Genomic DNA, 24,906 nt, shown 5'->3' on the forward strand with positions numbered 1-24,906 from the left:
CCAGCGCTGACATGCTGGAGTATTTATTAACTCAATGTTATTCTGCTCAGAACAATAAGAGGAACCTTGTTTACAAGAGAGTATGAGACATTGACCACAGTAGCCGTAGAGCAGTTACTTTAACAAGCAGGGGTATGTTCATATAAAGATCCTTTGGGCCGATCAAATAAGTTGAGAGCATGTAATAATTAATAATTTTAATTGTCTTTGCACCCTGGCTATTGGAAATGAAAAGGGATTAAAGGTTATTTTATTCTTATGTATTGAAACTCCACCAAACGTTTATGAACATAATATTTAACTACATAGGGTTAAAGTGATGGGTTGGGTTAAGACAAACTTGCCATGCCTTGCCACACTTGTAAGGTGTGCCTGTCTCTCCTATATGGCACTGCCACCTTCTACAATGATTCGTTTGCCCCCATGCTACAGGATTGCTCCCTGCCTCTCTCCTCATGCAGGTGAGGAGTTGGGTGGCCTCTACTCTGGAGCTCCATGGTAGGGTTGACTTATTGATAAACAATGGGGGTGGTCAGTTTCTCAGTCCAGCTGAATATATCAATGCGAAGGGCTGGAATGCAGTCATGGACACCAACATCAATGGGACCTTTTACTACTGCCGGGAGGGTGAGGCAGAACAGGAGCAGGACTCAGGGATTGTCTTATTTATTAGCTAAGCCTATTGATTCATCACCAAATTAACTTTCTTAATAAAGGGTTAATCTGAAAGTGTGGACTGAAAACAAAATAGTTCTGGCGCCAAATAAGATTCACTCATGCATACAGTATATAATCATCTAGATTCCTAACAATCCACTCAGCAGCTTTCACCCTGCATCTTAATAATGAGCACTCGTCTAAACACTTCATTAGCAGCCCTCCTACGCATTCAACCTGGTCTTTTATTACTACTAAACTTGGTGCCTGTACAACCCCACAGTATTTTTTGCAGTACCATGGATTTCTGCTGCTTATACAGTTCTTTATTAATATGCTTTTTTTTATTACTATACCTTGCTATTCTTTACAATGCTCACCAGCGCTTTGCCATGCTTTCACGATCCTTTATTACATTCTGCTATGTTGTTGTTTTTTTTTTTTTTTTTACTGTGATAACATTTTATAAGAGAATAGCAGCTCATCCTGCATTATAATGGATCTTATTTAAGCAGAAAAGCTGCTGTTGGTTCAGAGTGAGCGCTTGTATAAATGGATTTGTCCCTGCAGTGTACAATACCTGGATGAAGGAACATGGAGGGGCCATTGTGAACACTGTCACTGATATGTGGAAAGATGTTCATGTTGTAAGTGAAGCAATTGAAACAATTTGTTTCTGCTCTGTAAAACCCAGATTTCGTTAAACCAAAATGTCTTTTGATGGGGGTTGAGTGAGGTATGGATATGCATGAGGAATGATATTTGTGTTTTACACCTATTTGCCGCTGCCTTGCGGACTATGAGCCTGGCCATCGAGTGGGCTGCCAGCGAGATGAGGATCAATGCCGTGGATCCGAGTGAGCTGCCAGTAGGGTGAGGGTCAATGCAATGGCTCTAAGTGGGCTGCCAGAGGGGTGAGGGTCAATGCCGTGGATCTGAGTGGGCTGCCAGCGAGGTGAGGGTAAATGCCGTGTATCCGAGTGGGCTGCCAGTGAGGTGAGGGTCAATGCCGTGGCTCCGAGTGGGCTGCCAGTGGGGTGAGGGTCAATGCCATGGCTCAGGTGAGTGGAGGGGTGTTTACATTATCAAGTCTGCCAGCTGAGCCCTACTTTTGTTAGTGTGTTTGTATGGACTGGCACAAAGTTCTGCACATCTCTTGGTCCAAGATAAAAGCTAAAAAGAAACAACAAGCTTATAGTAATTGTCATGTTCAAGATAGTGTTGACTTATTTTTTACATTCGAAGATGTTCTTTTAGATTGGCATGAAAGGACACCTTCTGAATAATATCAAATAGATTTAGTTATTGAGATTATGATCTCTTGTTGTATTTCCATAGGGAACCACAGTCTCCAAAACAGCTCTTGACAACTACAAAGAAGTTGGACCCGAGCTTTTTAAGAAAGCCATACACCACATCCCGGTTAAAAGACTTGGAGTTCAGAGGAGGGAGGAGAAAACCATTCTACGTTGATCGGTATGGCTGTGCTGATAGGGAGTTGAAAGGCAAAAGGCAATTATACTTTTAATGTCTTTAGAATGGCGATTGAGTTTTGAGCAATTTTGCCCCATTTTTCTGTGCAATTTGAAATGACACTTAAAAATAAGGAGGATGAAAGATCAATGGGGGTCTTTTCACCTGAACCCAGAAGGAATGGCCCAGCCTGGCTAGTCTGCCTGACCGTGTGGAGCATCTGACCAGTAGAGGTCGCTGAAGCACGATGAGATGAAAACAACATCGAGTTAACAGTCCTGTCTGTCTCTGTTTACACTGATTGGTTTTGAGAATTAGCCAGACAGTCATATTAATCCGTACTTGTAGTTTATCCATGACACCTGGAAACACCTCTGCTCTTCTTGGAAATAAAGTCATTGAGATTCTTTATTTGGTGAATTTTTAAGGAGCTATATACCATTTGTAATTAAACATCATAAGCTATCCAAGAACTGAAAAAAAATGCTTTGGTTAAAATAAAATACCAAGCAGTGTCAGTTGGTTTAAAGAGTGCTGAGCAAAACTTCAAAATCAATTGCCATACCCTTTTCTAGCTTTATTAACATTTTCAGTTGATTAAGTAAAATGACAGGTTTCACTATAATACTCAAAAGCATGTGTGCTAATAGTGCCTGGCCCCCTGCAGCTGAAGGAGAGAACACCGAACTGCTGTTAAAAATCTGTGTTAGAAGCTGAAAGTAGAGACACTGGAAAGTCGCCCTGGAATTATTTAGTTATAAATTAGTCCTATGTTAAATTGAATAAGGACAAAATTGATTTTGTTGGAAACTTTTTTTTTTTTTTTCCCGCCAGAAGATTTCACATTTATTATTACATTTTTGGTTATGAATAGTTATTTCATAAATGTTGGCAATACATTTTGGGACTTTTTATGTTTGTTCCAGTTAGTATGATACCACAGGTCTACAGAAATTGCTGGACAAACTTAGTAACATGTTTTAGGCCGGGCAACAGCAGTTACTTTGGGTTTATTGCAATTGAGAACATTTGTAACACGCAGCTGGTGACTATCTTGCTTAGTTCGCTGCAATTGGTATTAACTTGCATACTAGTTTGGTACCATCCTCCGTACTAACCACGGGATTATGCCCAGTTAGTACGCTCCTTTTAGTTTCTTGCAATTGATCCAAAGTGATAGGACTTTCAATCCTATGTGATAGACCCATTAGGCTGCACTCTGACTTCTAACCAGATCATTCTGTAAACCTTTCCTGTCACTTCAGTTCTCTATTTTGGTGTCAAAAAGCAAAATAAAAAAAAAAATAAAAAACGAAATGTTCTTGTCAGGACAACTGAGGAAATCAGCACCTTCGGTGTCTTTTTAAAGTAACAAACGCCTATTCACTGCCAAACATGAACTAATTTAGATGTTTAGACGGCTGCAGTATAGGATACTGACCTTAAGCTTAAGGTGTCGTGTAGGGAGAGGATTATTCATTGTTTTATTAACAATAATATGATAACCAATCAGATTGCAGTGTCCTAACAGGAACATTCCGTGGTACCTTTGTAAGCACTGCCCTCATTCGGCAGTTAACTTGTCAAGCAGCGTGTGCCTGTGCAACACAGATATACTTCCCCACCATCATCCTTGAGGGGGGTCTTTTCACAAGTCGTGTTTGCTGGAATAGTCAAATAGTCAACAGTCGTGTATAAAACAAAATATATTTGTTTATGTTTTTTCTTTTAAAAGATTGTGATGTTTTAAAGAAAAAAAAAAAAAAAAAAAAAAAGAACCTACCGCCCGAACAGGGACTTGAACCCTGGACCCTCAGATTAAAAGTCTGATGCTCTACCGACTGAGCTATCCGGGCTCCGTGAGACCACAGCGACAATAATATGTAACAAGCTTCATCTAAGCAATGTAAAAGTTTAAATTGACTGCGTGGAAGATTCTCACTAAAAACATGTGCATTATATGGTACTGTTAAAGTTAGCCAAACACGGCAGAAGTGAGTGAGTTGTTGATATTCTCCACTCAACACAAGCTCTGACTTGGCATGTACAAAATGCTGCTGCACTGAGGTACCGTATAATGAATACATACAACAGGCTCGAATAATTTTTCGGTATGTGCGTGGCTGGTGGGGTTAAATGTACCCTGCTGTATAGTGACATGCCTATTTATAAACACGTGTCTTAACAGCTTGCATCTGCAGAGAGCGAGGTATATGTGTACCAAATAAGTAACCACGTCTTTGTAGAAAACAGCGGTCTGCATTGCAAAACAAAACAAACACGCATATTTCAGCGATGATACGGTAAATCATTTGGTGCATTGTACTACACACTCCAGACATAAAGATGGCGCTGTCTGTAACGGCGAGCAAAACGGGAAGGCTGCACGTAGAAAAAGGGCGGAAGTTTTGAATTCGATTTGGAGAAAAACAAAAATACAGGAGAAGTATTTGTGCGTTTTCTTACGCTATACAGAATTATTGTTTTTGTATCTGCTTTCCTAGGCAAACGCGGGGAATAGCAGACTTAGGTACGTGCAGTAGATAGACGGGTAAGATGAAAAAATGGGTAAACAAGTAAATGCTATTATGTAAAAAGAAAGCAATGGATCTGTCATTTGGGAGTTACAGTATTTTTACAAGTTGGCATCAACAATACAGACCTGTGGCATATACAGTTTAAAAGAAAATGCAGTAATACGTTCGATAAGTTAGTTACTAACCTGGCAGTATTTTTTTATTTTTTTTTAACAGGACCCCTAACATACAATTAATTGCACTCAAAAGACAGCGTGTTGTGTGTTGAACCAGTAGCAATGTCTGCTGCTCTGAGCTGAACTCTGAGTTTTGTGTCACTGCATTGGTTTATTACAGGATGGAGAAAATTCCGAATTTCCCTGAAGATTATGAGATTTCTGATCTAAACAACCAAGAGCTACAGGCAAGTTTATAATAAGCCACCCAAGCGGTTCATAAATAGTAAATATCTGTCTGTGTTCAAGAACAGAAACAAAGTCAGATAGTTTGTGGTGCATTGGGGTGAGATGTTTGCCCTCAGACCTATTGCACAGCATTTCCCCCATTCCAGGATTTAAATCGAACTTGATCAGCCAGTGTATAGGTAACAAGCTCAGACTTGTCTTAAAATCGATTAAAACCAGGAGTGGATCAAACTGCTATTGCTTACTACAGTATATAGGTATAGAATAGAGTATAACCCCTTCTTAAAATGCATGCAAAATATTTTTTGTCTCACAAGAGAAGTGTTACCTCAAATATCCATTTTCTAGGAATGACAAACAGCCGATAGTGGGATATGTATTCCCCTGCTTAGCCCTCATGGTCACTAAATGCTTGGTTTCCTTGAATAGATCATCGTAGCAGGTAGACTGCACCTATCCCTGGTGACAGGTATAAAGTGGAGCAACCTATAGATTTTTTCATATATCCAGATCACTGCTAGTCCAATTGGGATGGATCTTGATAAGGACATTCTTTAGCACAAGTTAAAGAATTTGGGCATATGGAGGCACAAGTCCATCCGGTTGTACATACATGCACGCTTTCATTCTTTACATACTGTGAATGTTGATCATGTATGGTACTGAAACTAACATAGTAGTTTAATGATTCTATCAATGTATTTCAGGGATGGAAATAAGACTCCTGTTGTTTAGCAGTTTGAGCCATTCCTGGTTTTACTGTGATTTTAAGACACATCTGAGCTTGTTACCTAGACACTGATGCTAATCAGGCTGGTAAAAAACCTGGAATGTGTGAAACTATATATATATATATATATATAATATATATATATATATATATATATATATATATATATATATATATATATATATATATATATATATAAAGAATATAAAGTGAATACAAACAGCACTTAGTAGGTTGGGATCTGAGTGCATGTGGCTTTACCGCTTTGATCCAGGACTTTGTGAAGAAGCTGACTGCTATGGTGAACGAAGCAAAAGAAAACCTGAAGTCTGTCAAGGGTGAAGTATGGAGTCTTGAGTCTGATATTCATAAAAGGTACAGCAACTGGACAGTTCTGTCAGATAACCATAGTACCTGATTAAGACAGATTCTCTTATTTTCAAGTTCAGAAAAGCAAGCTAAACAGTTACTGAAATTTCATTTTTCACTTTGAAAGTGCCTTGGCTAAGACTGCTGTGAACATATAAAAAGTACTTTTTATATTGTACAAGATATGTTTAAAAACCTTGTCTGGTCAGGTGTCCATTTAAGTATCCCTGTCTGTGTGATTGTCAGCATTGCAGATCGGGAGAAGCTGTTACCCCTGGTTGCTCAGACGATTGGGCTGCAAGAAGCTTTGTGTGAGCTAGAGAAGACGAGGGCACAGCACAAGACAGTCTCACGTGAGCTGGAGGGGGACTCATCACAGTGCAGGTACCATCCAGCTTTCCTGTTATAGGCATGTTCATATCGTTGTGGACTTTATCTCATAAAAGTACAAATAAATACACATTTTAATCAGTGGATGTAAATTATTGTAGTGAAACAGTGTATTATTTGTACCTAATACATATCCTATCCCCTGCATTGAGTATATCATTGTGAACCAGAATATCTAGCCTTTACATTAAGTTCATGGCAGAGCCCAAAGCTGAGTGAACTCCACAGAAGTGTGGCTTCGTTTAAATGTTACCCAGTATATACACACCCCGAAACCTCTCCTCTGATGCTCCAGCTCACAGGAGGCTAGTCAGCAGAGGGTCCTGGTCATGGAGGAGGAGATGCAGAGGGAGCTGGCATTGCTGGAGGAGAGGGAGGCTTCTTTGGCCAAGAACAAGGAGAATATTGATCGGCTCATCACAAAGACGAAGAGGGAGCTTACTGAGGCACAGACACAGTATCGGGCAGGTAAGTAGTAGACTGCTGGGATATTTGTTTTTATATTTCATGCAGTTTGTCATATTGTCATCAGTAGGTACTTGTAATAGTACAGGTTGTACACCTTTAGAGAAATACATATAGTGATAGCACATTCACTAACCGAAGCAGGGTATTTACATTATGTATACTATAACTACGCTGAAGCTGCAATAAGAGATTGCTATAACATTTTGTTAAACTAGTGTTTGTATGCTTTTATTATGGGAACAATGACTTTGAGAAGTTACAGAGAAGAGCAACCAAACTAATCCCAGAACTTAATGACAGGTTAAAATAGTTAAATCTCTTCAGCCTAGAAAAGTGAATTGAAGGAGGGAACTTGATTGAAGGGTATAAAATCATAGATGGTATAGATAAAGTTAACGCAAGACACTACTTCAAATTTAGCACACAGTAGGACAAGAGGGCATAAATGCAAGCTGAGTAAAAGTAATTTTAGAAAGGAAGGTAGGAAGCACTTTTTTTACATAGCTATAAATGCATGAAATAGCCTTAAAAAATCTTTAAAAATGTAAGGGTACCATTTACTGCTACCTGTATTATTACGGTCTTATGCTGTGTCCAGATAATGAAAGAACTTAAGTTTTCAAATACTGACTACATACTTGGCACATGACTGTATTCTTTGATTCTTTATCAAGCTCAATGAGTATTGTAGTAGAACAACCTAAACATTTCTGGCAGTAGTTTAACAAAGCTGGCCCAGGATTACTGCCAAAACCTCAAACAATTTGAGTAACTGACTTCATATTTGTAGCTTTATATAAACTGTATGTTAACTGTGTTGGAGATCATGATGTTGACCTCTGACCTTGTTTAGGTGCCTAATGAAGTATTCCTGTAACAATGAAGCATTTCACTGGTACAGATTGTTTTGCTTTATGACCAGGTGTAGAGAACATTTAATACGTTCATTTCTCATTCATTCACGTTGTGAGGGAGGTCCAGAAATAATGAACACACACAAACATCAAACTTTTTTTCCCCCCTCACTTTGTTTCCAGTGGAGACAGAGCTGCTGCAGTTAAAAAGGGCTGCCTCTGAGACAGGTTTCTGCCAGTCAGTGCAGGAGAAGGAGGATCAGCTGCTGGATGAATTTGTGGTTCGTCGGGGGATCCTGCAGGAGCTGAGGCAAGCTGCAAGCAAACCACTGGATGTCGGGTCTAACAAATTACAAGCACGGCCGTAAGAACTGGGAATGAAAAATGCAACTTCTTGTTCTAGCAGGAATCTAGTAGATATAGAGAGCACCTTTTCCGCAACTTCCAGTATTCCACTCTGCTAGGAGCGAGTTTAATGTGAAAGGGGAAATTTTCCAAATATTTGAGCCATGTAAAGCAATGATGTCAAAACAGTTTTGATTTGCTTCTTAAAACCAAGTTGCTTTAGTAGTTGCCAGAAAGTGTTGCATAAATATTATTTTTTTGTATGGATTTGTATACAGAAAATAAAAGGTAACAGCTGCTGCCATAATCTATATGTACAGTATGTATTTTTTATTATATGTCCATGCAGTTTCCAAGTTTGGTCAGGCAATTATGAAAATATACCCCAGGCAATCATTCTTTTACTGTACAATACCTAGACATAACGGAGGCATTTGTACATAGGCTTTAAAATGTATTTTGTAATGAAATAACTAACATAAATGAAACAAACCAGTTATTTTTATATGCATAATAATCATTGCATGAAGTGTAATGAAATTTATTTTTGTACAAAATGTGCAATTTACAGAACTTTAATCTCTATAAAGAACAGAATATGTTCAGAGACATTAATTTTGATATTCATGCACTTGAATTATGAAGACAGTTAAGTGTCAGATCAGAGTACATGTATACTAATAATGTGTCCATGACTGGAGGTGGAGGGACACTGGCATGCAGTTTTATGGGCAAATGGTTTCTTTCCCTCTCTGGTGCTTGGAAGGTGGAAATCTTCCACTGCTTGAACTCCATTCTGAAGCCATTCTGGAAATGATTACTGTTGAAAAGAAAATGTATCACACACCTGGTCACGTCCCTAGCTAATTCAGAACCATACTGGACATGACGAGACCTTCTTTAAGTTCAGCAGTGGACCGCACTGCATCCTTAAAAGGCTAATATGTGTTGTAAAAAGCATGGTGGTGGCAAGTTAGTTGCTTTTTTAGGATTGGTAGGTGCCTAATTTTAAAAAAAGAAATAAAATATGTATTTTAAACCTACATGAAAATGTATTGAATGTTGACATTTCTCATGCACTGAAAATCTCTTTCACTTTGTTTCTCTTTGAAAGTGCAGATTTTTTGAACATAAAGGGATTGTGTAGTGTTGTTTATACTGACAAGTGAGCCACATTAAACCAGAAATTCACACTGCAAACAGGGAGATGCACATGATCAAAGAATGTGCTATTAACAGAACCTTGCAGAGCTATCAGTCTGGGTGCCCCTATTCTCTCATGTCAGTCTGTGCTATCACATGATTTCATCAGATCTGTCCGATATCTGTTGAAGGAGTCATAAAATAACTGCTAAGGTTTGTCTCAACAGACACGGCTGTTCAGATTGTTTCAAAATCCAAACCATGATTCACTCTCAGATAATCCGGTGCACAGCGTGTGAAGGAGTTACAGCTAAACTGCTGGGAACTGCTTGCCCAACACCTTGCAATCTAGCTTTAGTTTTGAGAATAAACAGATTTCTCTGAGTGCTGAAAACCTTGTGTGACCAGATGATCACATGGATTTGCTTATGAAAATATTTTTTTTATAAATTCAAAAAAAAAAAAAAAAAAGTTATAATGAATACAAATCCCCCCCCCAAAAAAATCACTGATCCTCCTATTCAAAATTTTCCATATTATTATGAACTGGTTTTCACCATCCTTTACATTTCACTGAGTCAATCAACTTCCATCCTCACATGCATTAATAAGACAGTGGTTTTTGGCTGACATTGCTGCCTAACATCCACACTATAAGATTTAGTTGCTTTACACTGTTTACCAACAGAACTGGCAGTTTGTTGCTGTTGTTTTAAAAATAAAATGCCATTTTTTTAAATTTTTTTTTACAATAATCAGTTAGGGCTGAGTTGGAACAAAGCTAGTTTTGTTCTTTGACATTTTCATAGCACAGTCTGTTTAGTTGTTAAATTGTGGGGGCTAAACATTTTTTATTAACTATTGCTATACATGTACAATATACACTTTATATAACATGTTATATGGTTGCTAGAAACAGCCATTCATTTGTGAGCTTATGCTACATGATGCAATTCTTGCATACAGAAATATACAGTACATGTTCAATAACCTTCATACACACAAACAAAGAATCAAAACACATTGTTTACTCCAGTGCATCTCCTCAAAGTCAGATGAGTGCACAAGACCCCACAGCATTAGTCACAGTTTCACATACCTAGAAGCACACACACTGGACGTGACAACTAGCCAGCCGAAGAATAATTTTGGGATTAACCACAGGAAAAATAAGCTATGTCACTGCTCATGTGAAGTTATTGGGCATGGTAAGGTACGCTTAAAATGTTTAACAATTCTATATTTCCAAGGTTAGCACTAATCTTGGACTACTTATGCTACCTTTGGTAAAATAGTATGTGAAAACACCCCTAAATTGGATTTTAAAATAAATGTAAAACTTAATCTCATTCAACAACATATGTATTCAGTTAAAAAAAAGTTGCACAACGGAACAAACACCCTCCCAAAATAACCTCATTGCTGGTAACCATTGGCACAATTTCATCAGTATCAGTTTAAATTCATTGTATAAACCTTTTACAAAAGAAAAAAAAGTTACATATTTTACTAATCTTTTTGAAGCGTTTCTATCTTTCTTAAAGATTGTATCCGGAGTCCAATTTAATAAACCAGGCCGAACATTGCTAAATTCAGCCTGTTTCTATGAAAAAAGAAAAGAAAATCTATTTTTAAGTCATGTAAGACAAGCTGAATGGATTCCTGCAAAATCATTGAAATATAGTTTTTTCTATGGTATTGGTTATTTGCACTACTCTATTCGGGCCAGTGTGTGATCGTCCTTTAGCATTCATGACTCGAGCCAGATTCATGCCCTCATTAAACATAACCTCACCCCACACCAAGTATAGGACCACCTGGCCAGAAGGCTCATCTACCAAAACTCACTTCACTTTCAGTCCGGGGAGTCCAGTTAACAGTGTTTGCTTGCTAACCGAACCCCCAGTCTCTTATTAATGAAATGTGCTTCCCTTTTTCTGGGTGATGGGCGTTTCATTCCGCCCCTCTTACCTACACTGGCACATCAACAATGTCGTTCGTCCTGTCTGTTTAATGGGACGAAGCCGGGCTGTGCTCTCTCAGAAATACAAACATCCAAATCCGCCATGCACAGTAGCAGCCAGCACTGGCTACGATTGGCTTAAAAATGTCTGGATGGAGCGCAGCCGGTTAGTGAACACAATGATCAAGCGATCAACGTGCAAGTGCCAAGACAACAAAGGCTATAATATGGCAGCAGGACTCTGTCTCTTCTCAGTCTTGCATGGTGTGTTACTTTGCGGAAAACAGAAAACGTATAAGTCTAATCATCTTTGTCTGACTTTAATGTTATTTGTCTTATTTGTTGAACTTCAGCTGTGCTTTAAAGATCAGTAATATCTTGCTGTGTTTCTTTGTCAATTTTCCGACCACTAATATTTCTGTTATTTTAATATTTATATAATATTTTATATAATTTTTTTTATTATAATTTTTTTTATCTTCTGATAGTCAAGTCAGGCTTGTTTTATACTGTTTATTTGTAGCTGATCAGTCTTTTATTAGTTCTATATAAAATTATCTGCTGGTTCCTGAAAAAAACAAACAAACAAAAAAACGCCACTATATTAGTTAATTACAGTGTCCCCCCCTCCCTTTGGCCTTAATTGTGGCTTCCATTTGAGGTCTTATTTTTTCCAGTTCTTGGTCTTTGAACTTGGGATTGCTTTAGATTTGGGGACAACTTAAATTTAAATAAAAACACATTTAAATTTCAGAGTACATTCTGTGTGTTTAATAGGTTTATCTTGGCCCACCGGACCCCACCCCCTCACCTGTAACTGAGGTGTGAGCACCCAAAAATGTTGCCCGCCACTGCTTTCAAGTACCAGTACTGCGATTCCAACCACTGGATGGGGGTGCCACTGCCTGAGAAATGGGCATCTCATTAATTGACTAAGGGGAGGGGCTGATTCATCTCATTACATATTAATTGTTAAGGAGATTTGTTTTGGGAAAGGGGTAAGTTTTCAGTTCCTCTTTGCAAAAAAACACAAGTTGGAGCTCCTGCGCATTTACCCCAATCTCTATACAGTGCCTTGGTTATACGAGTTGTAAGAACAGCTAATCTTTCTATATGATGCAAGAGGTCTCAAGAGTGTTGATATATAAACAGCAGCTTCCCTGGAGAAAGGCTGTCCATGTCCATTACGTCAACTGCAGAAAAATAAACATTAAAGATTTAGGTCCCAGTTATAAGCTTGTAGCCATGATCCATATCTCATAACACATACCCATTTGTAGTTTCACCATTTGCCAATCAGCTACAATTTAAGCAGATTAAAATGTTTTTAGGAATATCCAGACCAAGTTTCATCACGATCAGAGGATACAACAAAAAATATAAATATGGCCATAGAAACAAGACTCCTCTACCTGTCCATCCGACCATAAGGAGCTTGGGCCTTGAACTTGGAAAACTTTATAAATTTAGCAAGGAGAGCTTATAGCTAAATTGTAATCAGCAACCAACACAATCAAGCTAAAACTAGCTTTTTATGGTTTGTGCACTTTGTACTGGTTAAAAGCCTTTGAAGTAATTGCATTCTATTAAAAATGAGAGTAAAAGAGCATTACAATAATACAAACGTATGTGTGTGTGTGTGCCGTATTCACTGCACCTTGTGGATGTGCGGGGGGAGTTCCTCTTCAGTGCCTTCCTCGGGCACAGTTTCATGGCGTCGCCCCCCCTGCACCTCCTCTGCCCAGCCGCCCATGGGGAGGCGTGAGAACCTGGGTGTGGCCCGCGGACCCACGCTCACAGTGTCTGGAGAAAAGGAGGAACACAACAGTCACATTTACATGGGGCTTTTCAAACCACATCTCATCTGAAAGGGCAGTCCAAGGAATAATTAAATTTAGCAGGAAAACTCTAATGCTTCCAATATGCAATTGTCAAAACTGCAGTTCTAGTTTATGATGTTGGTTGCATTAACATTTTGTAACTAACTTCAGGGTAGCATCGTAGTCCAAAACTACTAGAATCCCAGTTCAGGTAAGAGATTGCTAACCCCACTGCTCCTACAGTATTAATACCTTGATGTCCTTAAAAAAAAAACAAACACCAAATCTGTTAATTGGCATTGAAGTACTGTCAAAATGTAGTAGTTTTTTCGTTTTAGTTTCCCATCCTCTATTCAGTCCTGATCGGCAAGGTTTTATTTTATGTCATTCAGAGTGGATCGTGAGGACATGTATAAATGCATTCTAAATAAATAAATAAATAAATGCATGCTAAACAAGGATACAAACCCATTTTTCATAGTAACTATATTTAAAAAGTATGTCTGTTTATATTATCTGTTTGGTTGGATACAATATTAATATTTATTTTGTTTAAATATGTAAATCAGACACATAAAACAAACAATATGGAACATAAAATGTAAGTATGAAGCCCCCCCATCCCTGTACCTGTGGCGCCCCCATGTTGGCGGTGCCCGGAGCTGTGTAGAGCAGCCTGCTCCTGGTAGGGATACTGTCTTGCGGAGGTGGAGGGGAAGGTGGCGGAGCGGGGCAGGCCGTGGGGCACCTCGCTCTCCTCGGGGACACTCTCACTGCTATCATCACTCTCCTGCCGGTGCCACGTGTGTCTGGCTGGCTCTGCCTGCGAATTCTGCTTGTGGAGCTGCAGAGAAACAGAGCCTCATGTGGTAACTTCATGGTGATTTTTTTTAGCAACTGGTATTAACATTGTGCAAAAGAATCACGAACTGTAGTTCAATCAGAATGTGTGCTATTATTTTCCAGTGTATAATGTGTGTTAGGTCGCCTGGCTGCCTCAGTACCTCATGCATATAGAGTGCGTGGATGCTCATCTCAGTGGAGGCGTACTCTGATAGCACCATGCTGGACAGCTGCCCTTCCCACGCGCTGCTGCCAGAGCTGGCTGTTCGAGCGTCAGTGCTGCAACGACAAAGAAGGAGATATAAAAGCAAGGCAAAAACAGACTGGATTTCTAATGCAGACTCACAAAGCATTTGGCCCAAGTCTACACACCAGTTTTGTCCAAAGCCCCAGAGCTTGACTGCATAATAATTAACTTATCAGGAGCTCCTCAGAGACAGACAGACCCCCAACGCTCCAGCCATTCACATAGTACAGCCAGATCAACATACATTGGGTCAGTTTGTTAAAACTTACAACCACAGGTGAACTTATTTTAGTTACTGTAGTTATTTATACATTTATATACTCTGCCTTGATACAGAAGTTACACTACCAGTATTTGAAATAACTTTTTCAACACTGCAAACCTCTATATAGGTCTAGAAAAAACAACTCCACTCAAAATGTCAGTCTAGAAAAATAACTTTGACACAGCAGACCAGTCAACCAGTCCTGGTCTAGTGCATTTAATTATAGTACACTTGTCTTTTTGCCAATTTCCAAAGTGTTAGAGTTACATACAAGTGCTCTTTTTTCTTTAAGTTCACTGAATTACAAATCAATACAAAAGCATGGACATACACACACCACTCACTCAGGTTTATGCAGGTCTTTTTATGTTGGACAGAAGTTAGTTTTCTTATTACTGGATTCACCATCCCCTAGCCGACACAGTTCCCACATGCCCTTGGTCTAAACAGGCTACTCCCCCACACAGACTAGCACACACTAGCTCTCTTACCCAGAGCCCGCCATGCCCCTGGCCCCTGTCAGCCCTGTGCCGTCGCTGCGGGGCGGCTGAGTGGAGGTGTAGCTCCCGCGGAGGTGCTGGCTAGTGCTGAGTGGAGAGAGGGAGCGCAGGGCTGAGGCCATGTCACTGCCACCGGCACTGGAGATGTGAGGAGCCACGTGGCCCTCCTGACCGAACTGGAATGAGCCCATCGAGGGTGGCCCCACCAGGAGGTTAGCAATCAGACTGTGGGGCTGAAAAGCACAGGACACAACACCTCTCTCGTCAAACATCTGTTAACGGAACTGTAAACACAAGTCAACTAAGTTATTAGGTTTCATTTTTTATGTTTCACTTCATCAGGGGAGTTTAAAACTCAATAGTTGAGTGATATTGAACAAGTTTGATATGGTACCATAAAACTACATTTTTGACACATAGTAGGGTCTATTTTATTTATCACAACAATGGTGGACATTAATACTGCTATTCTAAGAAATACCTTTATGTATTTTTTTTTTTTTTTTGGTATTTAGTGATGTTTATAAGGTCAATAAATCATTTGTTTACTTTAAGCAAAGCCAAATATAATACTTAGCACAAACTGGATTACTGGCAAAGCAGGAGGATAGACAGCCAGGTTGGATGGTTTTGTCTAATTTGGTGACATTTAGACAGACAAGGAGTCTGATTAACTCAAATTGGATAGATATGAGACAGGCGACAGACAGACAGACACAGAGTAAGCCTGGTTACCTCCGATTCCGACTGGATAGACTGGATGGATGTGAAGAGGTGGTTCTCTGGCAGCAGCCCCTGCTGCCCGCTGATGGCCTCGCGCTGCACCTTTCCCTTGAGCTGGCTGATAAAGTGTGTGCTCTCCCGGGGGGGCTGCCAGCGCGGGTTGGTGATAGCGAAGTGCATCAGAGACAGCTCTGTCTTCCCGTCCTCTGCCTGCTGGTAAATCGAGGCCTCTGTCTTTCCAGCTGACATCCACTATCAAGAAATACAGCAACATTAGGGGCATCCGCTGGGATCACAGCAATGGTTCTGTTCACCATTTAGTTTCTGCTTTAACCATTACTACAGTAAAAATAAAATGAGATTTACTACTTATTTATCCATAACTACCGGTATTAAAACGCTAAACTAAATATTAAAATAAACCTGATAAGTTAAATGACAAACTACAACTAACTGTCATTGAATTTATAAGTTTCTTTTAGTGTGCTACTTATTGCCTTTCAGGTGTTTTGGGACTTTTGAAGCTAGTAGATAGAAGGCAGGCCAGGCGTAAATTTTCCACTTTTACTGCAAGACCATAATCAGACAGGCCATTATTCTGAGTTTTTCTGTGTGTTTGTAAATTAGTTAGAAATTACAGAATAATTTCACTTGACCTAAACCGTTGCATATCCTTATACCACCACATTTCAGATAAATAATATAAAGGTAATACAGTTTGCATCCTGGCTTACGAAAATCAAACAGTGTCCCTTAAATCCCTTAAGCTCATTTCAATGACTGTGGTATTTAGATCCGGCACTGTTCATATCAGTTGAGTAGAGCGCTTTGTGCCTTTCAAGGAACAGTGAAACACTTTAAAAAGGAGTATAGCTGATCAGGTGAATGTACACAAAGCACCCATGTGTATTTAGTGTGCTGCCTCCTCACCGCGGGGTGGCCGTGCTGCCGGATGTCCATCTGTGCGAAGGAGCAGGTGTCCCCAGCGCCCACCACCTCCACAGTGAAGTTGCGGAAGAAGTCGATGATCTCCAGGGCTTTGCGGCGCAGACAGAAAATGAGGATGAAGGGAGTGATCAACGGGCTCAGCAGCTCCTCCAGGATGAACACCTGCCAGCAAACAAACAGACACAGACAACACCGGATTACTGACTGAACAAAGTACATGGCAAGGAATCTAAGAATTTTCCATTAACCTTTAACCATTGTCAAAAATGTGCATGTCAACTAAACAGGCCAGTTGTAGTGTTTATAAAGTAGTTATTTAGTTAGTTAGTTATTTTTACAAGTAGTTATTTATTCAATATTTATTTAATAATAAATTCCAGAAAGACATAAACGCTGCACACATGTAATCTTGCAGATAGTTATGTGGTAGTATATCATAAAGAAGCTACATAATGCAAGGCTTCTCATGTTGCTTTTTTTGATTAGTTACAAAAAAGTCCCAATGTTTAAAGTTTAAACATGTATACAGGTTCCATACTTAAGTTTAAACACTTAAGAAATCAAAAGAATCTAACATTCCTATTACTTTGGAACACAGGTAACAGCTTCCGCTTATGACAAAAACCCTTTCTCAGGGGTCACGTGGTGCTCCAGGTTGATTCTCTAGTTTTCTATGTCTTTAATCCCAGGAAGCCTGGGTTCAAACCTAGCTCAGATCACATGTGAAATTAGTTTGGTGGTAGATACCTTTAAACATCAGTAATTAAAGTGTTTAAATACTGTAAATGTTGACATTTTAATCTCATTTCTCAGGTCACAAATGTATGATGTACAGTTAGTGCCACCAAAAAAGTATTCAGCGTTTTTTTGTTTAATGCACAGCTAAATACCCAGTTATTTAACAGATCATATTAAAGAAGATCAATACAACAGCTTATTTAATTTAATTTTTTTTATATTGTAAACACAAACAACCCTCTATATAGTTTTTGGTGCTCCTTGCATCTAAAGGGAAAGCTTTGGTAAGCATGTCCGGTTTTAGGGCTTCACTCACTGCTTTGTACTGGAAGAGCTGTGAGAACTCATCCCGAGTCTCGTAGCGATGAGCGTTTCCCTGCCAGTGGTCTGGCATGTAGTGGATATGGGCTAAGATCACCTTCAGCAGCTGCTCCGGGCAGAACACCATATGCTTGTCTGGGATAAAAGACCTGCAATGGACAAACAGATAGAATAGGCTTCAGCAGCAAAAGGCTTGTCCTAATGCCTATTTAAAATAACCACATCTACTGCCAAATGTTCCAGTGATGGAAAAGAAAACCCATATTGCCAAGGCGTTTACTCCATAGTCTAAATTAACTTCTATTTTTTTGAAAGGAGGAAAATCCACACTAATGTATTTACCAAGCACCACTGCTTGTTTTAATAACTAAAAATAACAATGTTATTGTGACAAATAATTATTTACCTTGAGCGCTGACACTTTTCTACAAGTTTGAACTATAATTTATGACCAGGTTTTAAAAAAGTTAATTTTCAGGTTTTATTCATTAGTTGACTTAATTTATAGAAAAAAAAAAAATAAATAAAAAAATCTTACAATAAAGAAAAACGCAAATAAAAACTGCATTACTGAATGCTTGACAGTGCCCCCCCTGCCTCTCACCTGCAGATGGTGACGCAGACCCCCAGCAGGGTGATGGTGGTTAGCACATGCTCCACAGCCAGCACATCCTCATCATATATGGTCAGGGAGATGAGCACCGCCAGGATGGATCCCGCGAAGAAGGCCACGTTCTTGGCCACCACGGTCAGCAGTGGGGACATGAAGCAGTTCATGTACTTGGAGGAGGCCTTGTAGCCCTTGCTGAGGCGTGACATGAGCTCGTGGTCCAGCTCGTTGAAATGGCGCAGGTAGCAGCGTCCGTACAGGGACCAGCAGCGCGCGCCCAGGCTGCCGGGCTCCCGCTTGATCAGCTCGGTGTAGCTGAAGAAGGCATAGAGGATCTGCCAGATCAGGATGATGGGGCACAGCAGCAGGTTGGCCACCCCGATCCACAGGATGCGAGTGCTGAGCTTGCCCGCCAGCTCCAGCCGGTTGCCTCCCCGCTTGTACTCAGGCTTCAAGCTCCACTCATTCTCAAAGAGGGAGCCTGGCCCCCAGAAGAAAATGAGCTCAAAATTGTACTTGAGCCCCCGGGTGTAGAAGACTGCATTGCCCAGCAGGGGATTGTGGTAGCGGATGGGCAGCAGGGACTTGTTGACCATGGCCACCATGTAGTTCTTGAAGCGCAGGATGCGGTGGTAGATGTCCAGCTCACTCAGCTCCTTCTTGTGGATACACATCTGGTGCTCTTTCTGGATCTCGATGATCCTCGCCTGCACCTCTTGCCATGTGAAGTAGGGTAGATCAGCCTGCACCGAGAACCATACAGAACAACCTTTCATTACAATGTTTCATATAAAAAAAATGTACTTTATTTTCTTGCAGGGCTGCTCTAAAGTTTGATGGCTCCCGATCAACAAAGATGTACAGGGAAAATACTGTACAGAATACTGTAGAGTTTTTTTTTCTTTCCGCAATTTAAGAGAGAACTCTGTGTTACAAAAAAAAGCCAGTTACATTTAACGGCTTAAATATAATTTATTTTAATAACATGATTTTAAAATTACTGTTATTTACCTTTTGAGAAAAGTGAGAATTTAGGAGATGTCAGTGGTTTCAATAGGTGTGATGCCAGCAGACACCATTACAGCTTTCCCTCACAGCTCTGTGCTCACACCTCTATCCTGACCTGAACATCCCTGCAATCCAATCCTGGGTGTCTATGAAATACATGTCTATGTTGTAGATTCTAAACACCCAAAGATGAAAGGCTTGAGGAGCTAGGGAATTCCTGTTTTGAGCACCTCCTGCTTTTTGCATTGTTCTTAGTTGTGAATCTCCATATTTTAACCAATCCATTAGCATTCATTCTGAATAATCTCAGATCCAGTCAAAATGCAAACTAGAACAAACTTGTGTGCATCACTTACCATGGGTATCCTCAGTGCATTAATGTAAAAGGAGCGGATCTCCCAATAGCAGCAAATGTTATAGATGAATTTGATAAGGCGATGCAACCAGAACACTCCAGCTATTATCATGATGAAAATGACAAAGACATTGTCACGGATTCTGGAACAAACATGAAAACATGTTAAAGTCAAATAAAGCTCTCAATATATTTTTTTGTATTGTCTTGAAACACCAAAGGATTAGTTTCATTTTGACAATTGTAATGGATTGTCTAATTTCAAACGTCACACATCTCCTTCATTCCTTAAACATGTGCAGATTAAACAGCATCACAGTTGAAAGCTACCTGGTACTGCAGACGTTAGCTGGAAGGAATGCATCTGGAAGAGTCACTTTCATTATTTCGTGTTCACGGTGGGTGTGCTTCACCAGCTTGTTGGCAAAAAGAATGTCATAGTCAACGCAGTTTGCAAGGAACACAGTAAAGGCTACCACAAACACCAATTGTCTACAAAGATAAAAAGAAAATGTGCTTTTGTAAATAAAATTAGTAAGTTTTAAACAAAGCATACAAATAAAGGGGTACATTTGGTTACATGATACATGCTTTCCACAAGTATTACTTACCTTTATGTATTTAGAATATAAAATTGGTGATTAACACCAATCTTGGACAACCTTACCCAAGGTAACATTAAGTAGTCTAAGATTAGTGCTGATCATGGTCTGTGAAACCAGCCATATAACTGCTGAACATTATTAGCTTTATAACGGTCGAAAACAAAACAGGCACAGTTACAGATTTGTATACGAATCATTTCCCAAAACACCCCAAAAGACCACCCACAGACCATTAGCAAATCTGTTATTTAATAGATCTGTTAGCGTACATTCGTGTGATCTGCCTAGGCAAACAAACACACTTTTAGTTATTGCATATTGGTGGTTAACAATCATTTCCTGCACTTTCTCTAAACCGATCCTAGGTCAGCCTTCGGGAGAACAGTTTACTTCGGAGACCCTTTCAATGCACGATTTCAGCTTGGAGAGAAAAAAACTGTTACTAAAAATACTTGACTCAGGACAGATAAAAATAATTCAATAGAAGGATACTCACACAAGCTCAAAGATCTCCCCCAGAAGCATGCAGGTGAAACCATTTTTCTGGTGCAGGTTATAGACGTAGGCGATAACAGTTAAAGAAAAAGAAGAACAAAATGTTCTGCACATTCACAATCTGTACCAGTTATGTGCTATTTTCCTTTGCTGTTTTACAGCATGGATTGAGGCACCACTGTCTACATTCCAAAAGGATTTAACCTGTGGTGGGCAGACGGCTGCTTTAACACATAAACTGCTCTTTAAAAACATCAACTCTGCCCTAAAATCCTGTCGCATCTCTACAAATAATGCTCAGTATTCAGTAGCCAAGATATAAAAGGGCAATGACCAATGCCTTGCTGAATTTCCTTACAAATGCCTCATTATCTGAACCCCATAGAAACTGTTTTCCTTGACCCTTGAGCAAAAAAGTACCTTCAAGGATTCACCTAATGTGAGTTACTGGGTATATAAATCAGTATTACTGTATGAATGAAACTACTGAACAAGAAACTGACTCTCTATACACAGATCAGTAAAGAAAGAAACCACTCTGGATTCCCCCTCATGGGCTGACATTAGAATTAGTGACCCTCATTGTGAAAGCACAACCATTCTAACCATGAAAGCCCTGTTATTTCCCGTCAGCAATAATCCTTGCTAAAATGGTTTGGGTCTAATTAACTAAGATCCTAAGACAAAGAACAACTTGCACTACTTTTCTAAAAATATATTAAGCTCACAAAATGGTTATCAACAGCAAAGGTGCACATTTCAAATTAAATTACAATGGTGTCTTTAAAGAGAAATTAAGACAACTTCGTGTTTTTCTTAAATTGTATCCCCACGTTGCTTGTTGCTAATTTTGTAACTTTTAATGCTCTTTTTTCCTCCTTTGTCAAACTACACTTTTGAGAAAATAGCTTTTAAATTTTCCAAATTCCAATACTGGTTGTGATGGACATATGTGATCAACATATTGGGTTAGCATGTTTTTTCACCACATCACCCATTTCTTATTGCAGCAGCAGGAAGGTTAAAAGGATATTCTTTGGAAGAAGAGATCCAGGTTTTCTATGTGATGCCATTGAGCTGTATAGAAAGAAACAATTTAAAAAGAGAATTAGTAAGAACACTGCAACCACAATACAATATCTCTTTGAAGACTTTTGTGGGGATGGATTTGATCATCAAAAAGAATTAGGCTTGCTATTGGTTTGATACTGAGGTCTAGTCCAGTGTAACATTCTTTTTCATAGCATGGCTCTGCAGTAAACACTAAAAGAAGCAATTTCTTACACTTGGCGCCTTCAGGGACATGGACCAACATGTCATCTCCCCCTGGTGGAGAGTCATTGTAGGACGCCTCCAGCCGCTGGTACTCAGTGTTAAAGTGGGCCATTTTACTCTATCATTCTGCACCAGGCGTCAGAAGAGACTTGTCAGGTACCTGTGATAGGAAATACAGAATCAGTCATAGCGGACAATGTACATCTTCTGCAGCAGGTAGCAGAAAACGCTAACCAAGTTTTAATTTATTTTATCAATTATAAAAATTATGATTTCGCAGACCCCTTTAAACATTCAATAAACCCAGGTAGATAATACTTCAGATCACTATAAAAGCCTAATAGTGGTACTCGCTTCCTTTCTAAAACGGAGTGATGTCATCTGTTAAAGGCAAGCATGCAACATTCCCCAGCAGCTGCTGCCGACATTCTCTGTCTCTGTGGTGTGAAGACTTGCCCATACATTATACCGAGAAAGAAAACGTGACTATTCGGGTCTGAAATTCTAACTGTGTTAGAATAAAAAGTAATCGACAGGCTGTTTGAAGCGATGTGGCTGTGCTGGTCGTACCTGTAGTACTGATTTAACTTGGCTACAGCCAACAGGAATACTTTTTGTCTGCGCTGACGTTCAAGTTTGTTTTCCGAATATTTCTCCAAAGTCACATTACCTGATGTGCAAAACTATTTACTTCCATCTGCACATAAAGCTTATTTGGGAAATTTCTTGACACGATCCTCAGCCGAAGTAAAATTTTTTTTTTTTTTTTTTTTTGCTGTGTCGTCCATTGTTGGTATTTTACCTCCAATGCTGAAAAGTTGATTCTAGTAACCTAAATCAAAATAACAATGCAACACTGATCTTGTCCTACCTCCTATTGTACAGTTGAGGTCACAGAAAAGCCAGTACAGGCGCACCTTTTCTCTCCATACTAGTCTTGTACGTATTAGCCCGTAAAAGTGAGGAGTTTCGCTGTGACCCCTGAATTTTCACGAAATCCGTCAAATTGCGAAAGAGGTAGACGCTTAACCATAACCCTAAGGAGCTTCATGAAATTTACCAGATGACGCAATTGACCGATAAAAAGGGTGAATCCTCGTAAGAACTGTGCTAACATGTAAAAATGTTATTCACATGTGCATTATTTAACGTAAAGCAAAAATGACAGATATAACTAAGAAAAAAGCCACTGCTAACTATCTTTAAAAAAAAAAAAACTGACGATGAGCGCAATAACTATTTTTCAGATCGAGATTGCTACCAATGCCGACAACGGCTGAAACAGAATTGGGAATCACAATAACAGCAGAACACTTGATTAGACTTGACACCAGCTGAGCAGACCCTAGTGCTACGCTGTGGTAAAAACACGCTCAATTATATCAAAACTTTCTAGTTTAGTGTCTAACTGTCACAAAGAATAAGAATAATAACATATCAGCACTTTTTGCACAGGATTAGAAACTTGAATTAACTTCTTGACGTATTGAATCAATTAACTGTACCTATTAAACATACATGCAACCACCGAAGAACTGGTGGTATACAAACCATATCAACAACGTACAGTTCTGACTGCCAAACATTCGTGCAGTTATAATCAACATTTTTTAAATGTCAGGCCAGTTTGAATACAGCTGGTTTTTTTTTTTTTTTTTTTTTTTTTTAAGACGGATGCACGCATACATTAATAGCTTACATCGGTTTATATGTACTTTCGCGTACCCGTGTTGGCAAATCAAATCCAAGGTAAACATTGTAAAGCCCCGGCTATACTCAGTCGCAACAAGCTTCCGGCTGACTCAATTTGTAAACCACACGCAGTGTAAAAACTGTAGTCAATTAGTCTGTAGATAAAATGCGAAACACATTTCGAGATCTGTTTTTAATTGTGTATTTAATTTGTATTTTTTAACGCTACGAACGTATGTAAACAACACCTGCTACCAAGGACAAGGAAATACCATGTCCAGTACCAAATTCGATATGGTCTCATCAAGGCCCTCATATTTATACAGCATAAGAGCTAGAAGTTTTCAAATGGGAAGGGGGTTTTTTCTTTCATTTTCACACATTGACGAGTCTTACAATAATACAACGATAGATCATTTAGGTTTGACTCGCCTTACCTCCCATTCCTGTCAACTTGCACACTCTACAGCGGATCTGCCGCCCAGCCTGTGTTCTTCTCTCTCCCAAACGCTTCTGAAAAAAAGGAAAACAAACATGTTATATCCAAAATACAAGACTGTACAGTATATTGTGCACGTTAATCACATACATAAATAATATAATAACCTTTGTAGAATAGTATCTGTCTAGTTTACGGATATAGTATTATTAATATTTTGTCACTTGGTAAAAGTGTATTATTGTTGCTTTACACCCAGTTATCGGGTTTAAACACAGTTCTTATAATATATTAAAAAACATAACCTACCATTGTCTGTCTTTTTTAAAAATAACAATACAACAGTCTATAGAGGAGCATGTACATTGTATACTGTACTGTTTTCAACAAAAAACCGCAGCAACAACAACAATTAATTACTTTGCCATTTTAAAAAAGCCCATTTTGATAATACTCACGTTTTCAAACACCTCACTTCATCGGTATTTACGAGAACTGATATTTGTGGTAATTGCACTGAGACAAAATATCCTTCTGGTTTTTTTTTTTTTTTTCCTATTCTTCAAATCATACCGTCAGTTTTAGTTTCATTTCCTAAAACCTCAGGACCGTGACAAGCAAAGGTCCTGATAAGCAGTCCAAAATACCAATCAGAGTGGGATCCTGGAAGACTGTTACAAAGATGACCA

General features: G+C 39.2%; 2 protein-coding genes and 1 non-coding gene across 5 annotated transcripts; 1 reads left to right on the top strand and 2 right to left on the bottom strand.

Annotated features, from left to right (window-relative positions):
• Positions 1–3,913: 3,913 nt before the first annotated feature.
• Positions 3,914–3,986, bottom strand: trnak-uuu. The gene has a single exon. It is a non-coding gene; the product is annotated as a tRNA-Lys (tRNA).
• A 557-nt stretch (positions 3,987–4,543) lies between these two features.
• On the top strand, positions 4,544–11,176 carry LOC121322843. The gene is made up of 6 exons (XM_041263234.1): positions 4,544–4,660; positions 5,004–5,070; positions 6,076–6,176; positions 6,417–6,554; positions 6,856–7,028; positions 8,066–11,176. The coding sequence occupies exons 2-6, from the start codon at positions 5,005–5,007 to the stop codon at positions 8,248–8,250; spliced, it is 663 nt and encodes a 220-aa protein (XP_041119168.1). The 5' UTR covers positions 4,544–4,660; position 5,004; the 3' UTR covers positions 8,251–11,176.
• Positions 8,915–24,837, bottom strand: LOC121322842 (autophagy-related protein 9A-like). Of its 3 annotated transcripts, none has more exons than XM_041263232.1 (16): positions 24,676–24,837; positions 24,216–24,291; positions 22,096–22,246; positions 21,845–21,888; positions 20,813–20,877; positions 20,042–20,203; positions 19,713–19,854; positions 18,343–19,091; positions 17,734–17,887; positions 16,662–16,841; positions 15,744–15,983; positions 15,000–15,241; positions 14,158–14,275; positions 13,784–13,997; positions 12,991–13,136; positions 8,915–9,047 (listed from the first exon to the last, which is right to left on the bottom strand). In XM_041263232.1, exons 3-16 carry the CDS (start codon positions 22,196–22,198, stop codon positions 9,045–9,047), a joined length of 2,562 nt encoding a protein of 853 aa, XP_041119166.1. In that variant the 5' UTR covers positions 22,199–22,246; positions 24,216–24,291; positions 24,676–24,837; the 3' UTR covers positions 8,915–9,044. The 3 variants fall into 3 exon arrangements, with proteins under 3 accessions (XP_041119166.1, XP_041119164.1, XP_041119167.1); XM_041263230.1 differs by lacking the exon at positions 8,915–9,047 and adding an exon at positions 11,269–12,526; XM_041263233.1 differs by lacking the exons at positions 8,915–9,047; positions 21,845–21,888; positions 22,096–22,246; positions 24,216–24,291; positions 24,676–24,837 and adding an exon at positions 11,269–12,526 and having other exon boundaries at positions 20,042–20,127; positions 20,813–20,863.
• Between the last annotated feature and the right edge of the window lie 69 nt (positions 24,838–24,906).

This window comes from Polyodon spathula, chromosome 11, assembly GCF_017654505.1.
Source record: "Polyodon spathula isolate WHYD16114869_AA chromosome 11, ASM1765450v1, whole genome shotgun sequence".
NCBI classification, from domain to species: Eukaryota; Metazoa; Chordata; class Actinopteri; order Acipenseriformes; family Polyodontidae; genus Polyodon; species Polyodon spathula.

Bases quoted from the DNA above. Each gene is read 5' to 3' on its own strand.
- LOC121322843 (XM_041263234.1), top strand. From the start codon at position 5,005: ATGGAGAAAATTCCGAATTTCCCTGAAGATTATGAGATTTCTGATCTA. The intron at 6,177-6,416 runs GTACAGCAACTG...TGTGATTGTCAG, and splicing joins GAGTCTGATATTCATAAAAG to CATTGCAGATCGGGAGAAGC. The intron at 6,555-6,855 runs GTACCATCCAGC...CTGATGCTCCAG, and splicing joins GGGGACTCATCACAGTGCAG to CTCACAGGAGGCTAGTCAGC.
- LOC121322842 (XM_041263230.1), bottom strand. From the start codon at position 22,198: ATGGCCCACTTTAACACTGAGTACCAGCGGCTGGAGGCGTCCTACAAT. The intron at 21,889-22,095 runs GTAAGAAATTGC...CTTTCTATACAG, and splicing joins TGTCCCTGAAGGCGCCAAGT to CTCAATGGCATCACATAGAA. The intron at 15,984-16,661 runs GTGAGGAGGCAG...ATTTCTTGATAG, and splicing joins GGCAGCACGGCCACCCCGCG to TGGATGTCAGCTGGAAAGAC.